The sequence below is a fragment of the Haliotis asinina genome, chromosome 9 (genome assembly GCF_037392515.1).
Source record: "Haliotis asinina isolate JCU_RB_2024 chromosome 9, JCU_Hal_asi_v2, whole genome shotgun sequence".
NCBI classification, from domain to species: Eukaryota; Metazoa; Mollusca; class Gastropoda; order Lepetellida; family Haliotidae; genus Haliotis; species Haliotis asinina.
In genome coordinates, this window is record NC_090288.1 from 46,338,542 (window position 1) to 46,351,213 (window position 12,672).

Below are 12,672 nucleotides of genomic sequence, written 5' to 3' on the forward strand. Positions count from 1 at the left end.
ATCTTATTCGAGTGTCTCCTATGTAAACATGTCAAGCGTTGGACAAACGCTATGTACGCTTCCCAGAAACATCTTTCAATAAGTTTTACCTGAAGTTGCGAATACAAGTTGTTTACCTTAAGATTTCAATTATGTATTTTTCCAGCTTTGTAAAAAGACCTTACAATCACTGTAATTTGTCTGAATGAAACTCAGTTCCGATTGTATGACTGTGCTTGTACGGATGTAGAAAACGTGTTAATTACAGTCCCCTTTTAAAGTTCAGTTAGGTAAGTTAGCCAATGTCAAAAACTCACAGTGTGTAGTCAATGGTTGTGATAGATGAGTACAGGTCCTTCGACGTGAGACGTACAAAATATATTTATTTAATAGAGGATAACACAACTGCGTGTTTGCGGATGGCAACCATTATACCACATGGTGAGTAAACACAACGTATTCAAGTCGTTAAATGCAAAGTTATATACGTAGTGAACGTTACGGAGTGCACACACCCCCCACCCCACCTCATCCCCCATGATTTGTGTTGTGGTGAGAGGTAAAAGAGTAAAGAGATGATCCTCCTGTGAGATTTAAGACGTGATGCTCTTCTGCGTTTAGTTTGGATCTAGCTCTAAAGGTTGAACCTCTCCTATATTAAGCAATGAGCGTTAACAAATGAACAGAGCTCTTTATTTTCAGTACGTGTGAGTTTAAACAACGTGTCATATCTATTCATTCATATCACAATTTTGACATCACTTTTAATGTCTCCTTATTCTACAACCCTCATGGAATCGCGGTGGTGCGCTGGGCAAGATGGTTAAAGCGCAAGGCTAGCGATCCAGCGAGGCTGAGGTGTCGGGATTGAGACCACCCCTGATCGGGTGTAAAACCTTTGTGTGCAGACTCTTTCCGTGTTTTCACAACCACTGGTGTGCAGTACACAACCCTGTGCAATTAAAAGAACCCACGAATCCGTTGGTATATGACCAGATGAATACGTGCATACACCTAGCTGCGGGTACTGCAACGTACAGTGAACTTGGACAAAGCACTGAGACTATGTGTCCCAGTCCACCCAACTGTTAATTGGTACCTCGTTAGGATGAGACAGCCACAATAAACTCGATGCGCCTAATGGCAGCAAGAATTGTATAATCCCCAGGGAGTTGAGATTGATAATACGATGTGACGCTGAGACGGACGACCAATGATCGAGGTAAAACAAATACCAGCGCTTAGAGCAAGCAATAGTTGCATGGATATGTACGTTATATACATATCGTATAAGATATCCTATAAGAATCTGATTGTGTACTCCGTTAATTATCCTTGTTGAGCTTACAAGACCTTTAATTGAACACTTCACAGTAACAGGAGTTATATTACCAAGAGTAATACTGTTCTTGATAGTACCCATGAGGCGCTTTTACTGGCGCATCTGCAATATGTCTGAAATTTCTGCAATGCTATTGTGTACAGACCACTATTTCTGGATTGCATATACTACACTTTCGGTGGTCGCACGATGGCTAACTAACTAACCTGAACCTTTCTGCAGTTCTGGAGTATCAGTAGCCCCATAACTGGTCGCACTGACACGGGTTCCATTGCACACATAAATACAGTGTCTGAAGCGTATGTCTGGTGGAAATTCAAGTTACCTACCTTGCCTGAAAATCTGGAGCATTCTCTCTCTCAAACTGTTCTCACAGTAATCGAAAACACTCTCAACAATATGGTATGTCTCCAAATGCCAGATGTATTGCTAAAGAGGGGTGCTTTGATGCAGCATTCATCAACTCAAGAGCGTGAACTGCTGACAACAAGCTATATTATCTCATGTAATGTCATATTTCGAGTCTACTCGATATCAGGTGTGTAAGTGTACCATATAAGCAAAAATTCACTGTCCTATATAAACCGATGCGATACAAACTAAGATATTCAACAGGTGTTACGGTATTCATTTTCTTACTTCCCATGAGTCGGGAAAACTGGTCGTTTTGTTTATACAGATGTCATTTTGAGCAAAACGAAGCAGATTAGTAAGACGATACAAGAATCGTAATTCGTCAAACAGGTACTAAGGACTTTAAACGTATCGCAGCCGTATCACTCACTGTTTATCTCATAATTCATATTCAGTCTTTCCCTAGCTGATGTCTGCTATTTCACAAAGTGCACTTACGTCCTCCCTAGTGTTACGGTTAAGAATTTACCGTGACAACAATTTCAGAAATCCCTTGTGAACCAGCAAAATTGACCAAAGACAAGTCGTTTACATTAAAATTCTGTATTATTATGCAACGAGAGCAAGGTATACAAAGTCACAAGTCAATATAACAATGCTGATTACAAATACAATTCAAAATCTAAGTCAATGGGTCACAAAATACAATATAGTAAACTCACCAAAGTCTCAGTACGAGAGGTAATCAACTATGCAGAATGTCAACACAGCGATCGGTGTGACAGCACATAATGTAGGTCAGGCGTTGACGGGTTTTGATGATCAAGCGTGGCAGTGATGTAACTCTAGCAAATATGAATGAGTGTGTGTCACCCTCCGCACGGCAACCAGGATTTATATATATTAACTAAGTCATTTCCCGAAAGTTCGGGCACAAACGAACGTCGTCAACACTGCAGACTGCCATAGAATAAGTCTCCTGGAAGTAAACACATAGAAAACTAGGAGCAGATAAATTCCGGAAAACCAGAATGCTAAAAGTGTTGACCAGCTATTAAAACGAAATGTGACCCATCATATTTAATATTGAAAACATTAAATATTGTGACCCAATAATAACTATTACTTAATTAATAAGAAAATATACAGAAAATACACACTCGTAACATTAGTAACACATGCACCGGTAGAAACATTATTGCGTCAGAAATGTGTTAATTTGGAGAAGACTGCAGTAGGTATAGGGTACAATATAACATATTTCAACATATATATGATAAGTCTTCGTTCATTCAAATGTGTACAATATGTATAAACACAGTTCATACCATGCTGACCACATATTTTCAAACTTAATTATACTTTATCAGAATATACCTACATATGATTAAAAACGAACCTAAACATCACATAAACATGGCAGTCAACCATTTACTAGAAAATGAAAGGACAGTAAGTTCCCCTTGAGTTACTTAAGTACTTTTTTATCTTTGTACAGGGGAATATCAACTAATTACGATAGGTTTTTTAAACATTTTTGCATAATGTTTCCTCTGTTGGACTTCCTTTTAACCTGTGCCAAATTCGCGAAAATGGCTTATGAAAAGCGAACAAACTGTTAAATTGAAACGATTTCGCTTGTAATGTGGTGCTGAGCGCGTGTGGGACAACGAGACTGGTGATTAAATTAAAACCCCTTCACGAAGAAAGGAGCTCACTTATTCCAGTCACAAAAAACAGTGAAAGTTATCACGTATACAGCAATCTAGCCCCACTCTATCACGAACCATTGCAATAGTGCAGTATATCGGTATAACATGATTGTCCATCGTGGAAGTATTTCGAATCCTCTGATTAAGGCATAGAGCGTCAAGCACCGAAAGAGCTTAAGCATTTCAGCCTGTCAATTGTAATGCCGAGTTCGACGCGTGCTTAAATAAACATTCTATAAGATACTTTAAGAATCGCTGTTTATGTGATTGGAATAATGGAAGTTCGCTTCTCTTTGTCTTTTCATTTAGGTATCGAACATGTGCTCTTTCTGGATGGGACTGCTTGTTGGCTGTGTCTCCGTGGCGCTCGCCGGTAGGAATTTATTCAGACAATGTGAAACATTTGATGTACTATCATTCTATGAGGATTAACAAACATTCTAAACTACAAACCTCATACTTGTTTTGCACAGTCATAAAATGTGTTTCAAGTAGTAATAAAAATCAGCCAAACGGAGGTACCTCTTTTTAAATAGATGCGGAGTGTCACTGCAACACCACTGCTGCCTGTGCCGCGTTCCCCTCTACTCCCTGCAGCCGGAGCGGTGATCCAGACAGATGTCAGGAAGGATGGTTCGGTTCTTCCTGTCAGAAACGTGAGAATAATTTACATTGGCAGACGTAGTGTCATGTTAACAAGTCAGTGATATTTGTGATAATGAATGTGTATGTGTATTTCAGAAAACGTAGCTTTGCGGAGAACGAGCAACCAGAGTAGCTCATTGGGCAATAACAGAGAATGGTATGGAGCAGCTCTTGGTGTAGACGGCAGAGCCACCACAAATGCCACTAGCCAGCCATGGACATGTGCTCATACAGAAAATGAGGCAAATCCCACCTGGACTGTGTACCTAAACACTTCAGTTCCAGAGAAGATACAACACGTCAGACTGTATATCCGTGAAAGGCGTGAGTACATACATCGTTTCACGATGGGCTGATGTCACGCTGTTGTTCCGATTGCCTCCCAAGCAATCTAAATGCCCTTGGTATCATCCTTTCTATCCCCCGGCATAGAAATGCGGGGGATATAGTCGACGAATCGTCCTTCCGTCCGTTTGTCCGTAATCATTTTGTTTCCGGAGCATAACTAAAAAAAAAACCGTTCAATATTTTTAAACTCAAAGTGGTAGATATAATAAACTGAACCTATGGTTGTGCCTTTTGCTATTTACAGATTGTTGGCATTTTCATTTTTTTGTTCTTTATTTTTCAATTATTTTATATATTTATTTGGTTTTTTTTAAGTTTTTGTTGTTTTATTGTTGTTGTTTGTTTGTTTGTTTTTCCGTGAAACGTTTTCGTTTTAGTCTAATGGTGGGGTGGGAAGAACTTTTCCGGAGCAGAACTCAAAAACCGTTCAATACGTTTCCGCAAAACTTGCTAGATATGTGTAGCAGACCCTAACGTGGTGGTTTTTGCCATATACAGGTGTTTTTTTTTTATTTCATTATTTTCTCGGTTTCCCTGGAAACGTTTCGGACTTAGTCTCAAAACCGAGAGTTGTGTTTCTTTTCCGGAGCACAACTTAAAAAGGGCCTAATATATGTCAGCAAAACTTGATAGATATACGTGGCAGACCCCAACATGGTGCCTTTTGGTATTTACAAGGTTTTGTGTCTTATCATTTTCTGGGTTTCCATAGAAACGATTCAGACTTAGTCTCAAAATGGGTGGATGGGCTTCGTTTCCGGAGCACAACTCAAAAACCACTTCATATCATTCAACAGATCTTGGATATATGAGACAGGTCTTGAAGTGGTGCCTTTTGCTGTTTACAGATACAGGGCATTTATATTGTCCATGATTTCCATGGAAACGATTCAAACTTAATCCACAAAATCATCAAGTAACTGTCAGATGATTTGTCCTTTCAAATATGTGGGGGTCGGGGTGATATGTCATCTTCTGAAGAGCCACCTCCTCGTGGTGGGTGCTGGGTAACGCTAAGTGCTCTTCTCCTGTTTGGATCCGGGACAGAATGTGTCCACAGCACCCCATTGCTTGTCGTAAGAGGCGACTAAATTGGGCAACCTGTTTGCCGTGGGTTGCGTCCCGTGTCGGTGGAGGACGATAGTTGAGGGCAGCAGGAGACTGAACCATTTTGCTTTTATTGCTCAACACACCACTTTGGCCCTTACTTCACCTAGACGAGTGGTAGAACTGGCCCAGTTCTATCAATCGGCTGGTCACGCCAAGCCCTGAGCTACAACTATGTAATGCTCAAAATTTATAAAACTGTTGATTTGATTTTTCATCCTTGGCTATTTTGAAATTGTTCGTTCAAACCCATCATTTTATGTATGTTTTTGCCTAGAGTCGTATGCCCAGAAGGCGGTGGCTCATGGGCCAATCTGGTGGAACTATTAATCTTTTAATTTTTCTGCTGGAGTATATCATCCGGGTATCCTTGGTGCTGCAAGCTGGAGATCCGCTTGTTTTTAGCATTGTCCTTGTGATACTCCGTGGTGGGTGGGGAGCTCGCATGACGAATCATTACCACTTAGCATGGAATACCAAACCCCAAACAAAAAAACGAAACGTCCACTTGACATCGATTATGATGAACAGCGACCTTCGAAATCTGTTGACTATTGGCCTCGTTTCCTACTTCTTGAGACTCTTGATCAAAATCCATTAAAGCTGAATCCGTTTGCTATATCAAAAGGTATCCACGGAATAGCAGGAGAAATTAAAGATGTGAAACGCTTGCGTTCAGGATCTCTGTTGCTTGAATATAATAGAAAACAACAAGCAACCAATCTGCTGTCCACTGAAATGTTTGTTGGAGTTCCGGTAAGGTGTCTGCACATAGAACTCTGAACACCAGTAAAGGTATTGTAAGAGATCGAGACAGTCTATTTGCAGATATGACTGAGTTTGACATTGTGTCGGAAATGAAGAATCAAGGAGTGATAGATGCAAAACGATTTTCAAGCCGGAAGAATAATGAGGTTGTTCCAACTAACACGTACCTGTTTTCGTTCTCTGCACCAAATGCGCCCAAATCAATCAGAGCATGTTACTGCAAAGTCAACGTTGATTTGTACATCCCCAATCCTTTGCGGTGTTTTAAATGCCAGAAATGTGGACATGGTGTGAACACTTGCACATTGTCTGTTGTGTGTGCTCACTGTGGTGAGAAAACACACACAACAGAATATTGTGACAGTGATTTTTAAAAAATGCACCAACTGCTCAGGCGATCATTCGTCATTTTCTAAACAGTGTCCCATTTGGAAAGAGCAAATGGAGATATACAGAATAAAGTTTACTCAGACTATCTTCTTTTTCTGAGGCAAAACAACTGGTAAAGAGATCTGATCTTCAAGAAAGCTATGCTACAGTAGCAAAAACACCACCTGAGTCTAGCACTAAAAGAACAAAATCATCCACAGGCTGCCAAACTACCTTGACTTGGGTCAGTTGCGACTCTCCACAGATGCTATACCCTGCTATATCATCACAGACTGAGGAATCACTTCCTAGTACCTCAAAGTCTTCTTCTGATCACAAATCATCATCATCTCAGTCACACTCAAACTCTCAACCAACAGCTGATACTCAACACACTGTTAAAAGTAAACCTAAGCCTAAGCCTGATGCTTCAAAACAACAAAGTGGCAGAGCTCCTAAAGGGTCACAAAATAAAATTCAATTGTTCAACAAATATGAGTCTCTTGAAGACATGGACGTTTCTGAAAACGTCCATTCTAGGGCACATAGCTTGTCGCCCTCCAAAAGAGTGCGGGGTAGATCCCCAATAAATCACCCCAAAAGATAGTTTATTCCAACAATATTGTACAGTGGAACTGCTGAAGACTGAGGACTAACTTACATGAATTACAGCTATTAGTCCAAGATTTTACACCTTCAGCGATCTGTCTGCAGGAGACTTATTTAAAACGGACAGATACTTTGGATCTTCGTCATTACAATGTATATCATTGCTTTTCACCTCCAGGTGATAAGGCCACGGGAGGATCTTCCATTCCAATTAAAGAAAACATTATCCATAGCCCCGTTTCACTTAATACTAATCTTTAGGCCCTTGCAGTACGACTAACTTTGCACGTTGCCTTTACATTATGCTCACTCTATATCTCTCCGTCTTTGACGTTTGCCAAAACCGATCTTCAAACTCTGTATGACCAACTCCCGAAGCCCTGTATTATAATGGGAGATTTAAATGGGCACAACCCACTGTGGGGTAGTGTAACTACAAACGCTAAAGGTAAATTGTTGGAGGACTTTTGTTCTGGCAATGATTCATGTATTTATAATGATGGTTCCAACACATATTTACACCCTGGGACAGGGACCTATTCTGCTCTTGACTTGTCATTGACAAATTCAGAACTACTAAATGAATTCGAATGGTCAGTCCACGATGACCTCTGTGGAAGTAACCATTTTCCTACTGTATTAAAAGCTGTAACTCCATCCGATGTTCCTCCATCATCAAGACGAAATTTTAAAAAGGCTAACATAGCTTTATATGAAACACTGTGTTCTGAAAAACGTAAACCTGAACGTTTTATTGACGTTCCCGAGGCTATTAAATGCTTTTTGGATGAACTGAATTCCATAGCTGATGAGTGTATACCAAAGTCCTCTGTAGTTCCACACATAAGAAAACCAATGGTTCAACGATGAGTGCAAACAAGCTAGGAAGGCAAGGAAAAAAGCAGAACATTATTTCCGTCGCCATCCTATGGTGCATAATTTAAATAAATTTAAAATTTTAAATACTAAAGCACGGCGTACTTTTAAACAGAACAAACGCCAATCTTGGCAAAATTATGTATCTAAAATAAATTCTCGGACACCCATGACCAAGGTATGGAACATGGTCCAGAAAATCAAAGGTAAAGGTACTAAATCTACTGTCCATCATCTTAAACATGGAGATTAATTACTTACTGATAAATCAGATATCGCAAATAAACTGGGCGAAACCCTCGCTAAACACTCTTCCTCTTCTAATTATTTACCTCAATTCCAGCAGTATCAAAAACAACAAGAAAAGAAAACTATTAATTTCAATTCTGATAACGGGGAAGATTATAATGAAACGTTTTCTATTCATGAACTCCACACTGCTCTTGATCAGGCTCATGACACTGCTACTGGAGCTGATAACATACGTTATCAACTCCTGAAGCACGTACCGGAATCCTGCCTAGAAACTCTCCTAAATATTTTTGATGATATTTGGACATCGGGTAACTTTCCTCCGTCATGGCGTGACGCCATAGTAGTACCAATACCTAAACCTGGACGTGATCATACGGATCCGTCCAATTATCGTCCGATTTCATTAACAAGCTGTGTTTGCAAGACCATGGAACGCATGATAAATAATCGACTTGTTTGGTACTTGGAAACTAATAACCTTATCACAGATATACAATGTGGTTTCCGGAAAAACAGAAGTACTGTCGATCACTTAGTGCGTTTAGAATCATTTGTTAAAAAAGCACTGATTAACAACCAACACGCTGTGTCTATCTTTTTCGATCTTGAAAAAGCATATGACGCTACTTGGAAATATGGCATTTTACGAGATTTACATGACTTCGGGTTGCGAGGTCGTTTGCCTGAATTTATTGCCAGGTTTTTAAATAACAGACAATTTCAGGTCCGCGTGGGCTCTACCCTGTCTGATAATTACAATCAGGATCAGGGTGTTCCACAAGGCAGTATTTTGTCAGTCACTCTTTTTAGCATCAAGATCAACAGTTTATCTAAAGTTTTAAACGATTCAATTGATGGATCGTTATTTGTGGATGATTTTAGTATTTCTTGTCGTGATAAAAATATGCATACCATTGAACGGCAATTGCAGTTATGTTTAAACATGATTAATAAATGGTGTCTTGAAAACGGCTTTAAATTTTCTAAATCGAAAACTAACTGCATACATTTTTGTCGTAAATACAAACCACATAAAGACCCTGAACTGTCTCTAGGTGGGACACCCATTAAAGTTGTGAAGGAAGCCAAATTCTTGGGTCTAATCTTTGATTCACACTTAACGTTTTTACCACATATTAAATCACTTAAAACTAAATGCCTGAAAGCTCTTGACTTGTTGAAAGTGGTTTCAAATTCAAAATGGGGAGGGGATCAAGCTACCCTTCTCCATTTATATCAATCACTCGTTCGTTCTAAACTTGATTATGGATCCATCGTTTATGGTGGAGCCTGCAAAAGCAATCTTAAACTTCTTGATCCTGTCCATCACCAAGGTCTAAGACTTTGTCTTGGGTCCTTCAGAACTTCACCTATTGACAGTCTTTACGTTGAGGCCGATGAACCATCTCTTGCACAACGCCGTATCAAATTATCTTTACAATATCTAACCCTGCATATAATTGTGTCTTCAATCCCCTTTGTGAGGATTTGTATAGCAAAAAGTCTTCTCTTGTTCCACCTCTTGGGCTCAGAATAAAGCCGTTTATTGCTGCTGTTGGTATTGAACTGAACAATATAGCTCCTTCCCGTCTTCTTTCCTCTCCCCCATGGCAGTTGGTTAGGCCACAGGTTGACCTAACATTAACTACATTTAAAAAATTAGAAACTAATGAATTACAGTATAAACAACAATATAATCAATTGAAACATACATATAACAATTACAAATCCTTATTTACAGATGGTTCCAAGGACGGTGGTGCAGTTGCTTGTGCTACTGTCATTGGATCCAGAACAATATCTTCTAGATTACCAGATAATAGTACTATTTTTACAGCTGAAGCTAACGCCATATTAACAGCTCTTAAATATATTCAAAGACACCCTAAATGTAAACAGTATATAATCTATTCAGACTCTCTTTCTTGTCTTCAGGCTATTAAAAATATTTCTTGTAAACATCCACTTTTAATTGAAATTATTGAATTGTATAATACTCTTGCTGCTGGCCAATACGACATCGTCTTTTGTTCGTTACCCAGTCACGTAGGTATTTCTGGAAATGTGATGGCCGATCTTGCTGCTAAGGCGGCACTCAACAAATCTGTGACACCACTTTTTCTTCCATATTCAGATTACAAAGTTTGCATTAGAACGTATATCCGTGATCTGATGCAGAAGAAGTGGGACACTCAAGTAGGTATCAATAACTTACATGAAATAAAATCGTATATTGGTTACACCTACTTGGGTTGTCAGTCCAGATTTGAGGTCGTCATGCGACGATGTCGTATTGGCCACACAAGATATACACATAAATATTTGCTTAAAGGTGAGGATCCTCCGTTTTGTATCCCTTGTGATGGAAGAATCACAGTCAAGCATATCCTGCTTGACTGTGTCGAGTATTCCATCACAAGGGATCAGTATTTTAATTCAGGAACTCTGAAGGAACTTTTTAATAACACAAGCTCTCATTTAATCATTGCATTTTTAAAAGAATTAGATTTATTGTCTGAATTGTAAATAGATAAATATTTTATTATTGGAAGTTTAAATTCAGGACTGTGCTTGTTAATGGCTGTATCCTCAAAGGGGGTTGAAGCACTGTAAAACTACTGTCCCCCTGAGAGGGTACGTAAGTCCACAAACATTCAAAGTAAATTCAAACTTTCATGTTTTTAATCGTAGCATAAGTGTCTTTTTATTTGCATGGCTAGGTTTCCCAAATTGCTGACGGCTGAGGGGATGATGTAAATCCAGCTAGGGTCCATGCAGGTAGCAAAGGTACAGTAAGTCCCCATGGTCCCTAGTATGGTGATCTACTTTCAGTTGTTAGCAATCTATAGCCTGTTTTTATCTTGTATTGTCCTCTATAGATCAATTGTTTTAGGTATAGTTATTAGTTTTATATTCTCATCTGTGATATTCTAGTTGTTTTACTGTCTCTCGTTGACAGGTTTTATAATAGATATATATATTTCATTTCAGTATTAAATGTTCTCGTCACGATATGGCTGAGATATTGCCGATGTGACGATAAATATTAACTCACGCACTCACTCACTATTTCTTCTCCTCATTGGCAGTTGGTCAGGCCCCAAGTAGACCTGACACTGACCACATTTAAAAAATCAGAAACTAATGAATTACAATATAAGCACGAATATAATCAATTACAACATAAATATAGCGATTATAAATCCTTATTTACAGATGGGTCCAAGGATGGTGGCGCAGTAGCTTGTGTCACTGTCATTGGATCCAGAACAATATCTTCTAGATTACCACATAATAGTTCTATTTTACAGCTGAAGCTAACGCCACATTAACAGCTCTTCAATATATTCAAAGACACCCTAAACATAAACAATATATAATCTATTCAGACTCTCTTTCTTGTCTTCAGGCGATTAAAACTTTATCATGTAAACATCCACTTTTAATTGATATTATTGAATTGTATAATGATCTTGCCACTGGCCAATACGACATCGTCTTCTGTTGGTTACCAAGCCACGTAGGCATTTCTGGTAACACAATGGCCGATCTTGCTGCCAAGGCAGCACTCAACAAATCTGTAACAACACTTCTTATCTCCTACTGTGATTACAAAGCTAGCATTAGAACCTACATCCGTGATCTGATGCAGAAAAAGTGGGACACCCAAGTAGGTATAAATAAATTACACGAAATAAAACCGTATATTGGTTACACCTACTTGGGCTGTCAGTTCAGATTTGAAGAGGTTATTTTAAGACGATGTCGTATTGGCCATACACGATATACACATGCATACCTATTGAAAGGTGAGGATCCTCCGTTTTGTATCCCTTGTGATGAGAGAGTCACGGTCAAGCATATCCTGCTTGACTGTGTTCAATTCTCCATCACAAGGGATAAGTATTATACAGTTAAAACAATCACGGATCTTTTTACCAGCATTAGGTCTCATTTAATTATTGGTTTTTTAAAATACATTGATTTTTTGGTTGAATTTTGAAAACTTGTTGTGTAAATAGATGTATTTTAATTATTGGAAGTTTGAATTAGTAACTTGAATTGTTGGTGGCTGTGCCCTCAAAAGGGGTTGAAGTACCGTAAAATTATTGTCCTCCTGAGAGGGTACGTAAGTCCAAAAGCATTCACAGTAAATTTAAACTTTCCACTGTTCATAATCGTAATATATGTGTCTTTTTAATTTTTGGCTAGATGTGACTAAATTGCTAACAGCTGAGGGGATGATGTAAATCCAGCTAGGGTCCATGCAGGTAGCAAAGGTACTGTAAGTCCCCATGGCCCCTAGTA

The 12,672-nt window shown here is 39.0% G+C and overlaps 1 protein-coding gene across 1 annotated transcript in view; it reads left to right on the plus strand.

Annotated features, from left to right (window-relative positions):
• Positions 1-411: 411 nt before the first annotated feature.
• LOC137296868 (putative nuclease HARBI1) overlaps positions 412-12,672 on the plus strand; it is a 30,429-nt gene continuing 18,168 nt past the window's right edge. The window contains exons 1-4 of the mRNA XM_067828745.1: positions 412-420; positions 3,697-3,760; positions 3,924-4,043; positions 4,129-4,356. Coding sequence (XP_067684846.1) covers positions 418-420; positions 3,697-3,760; positions 3,924-4,043; positions 4,129-4,356 — 415 coding nt within the window. The 5' untranslated portion in view covers positions 412-417. The remainder of the gene's footprint in view (positions 421-3,696; positions 3,761-3,923; positions 4,044-4,128; positions 4,357-12,672) is intronic.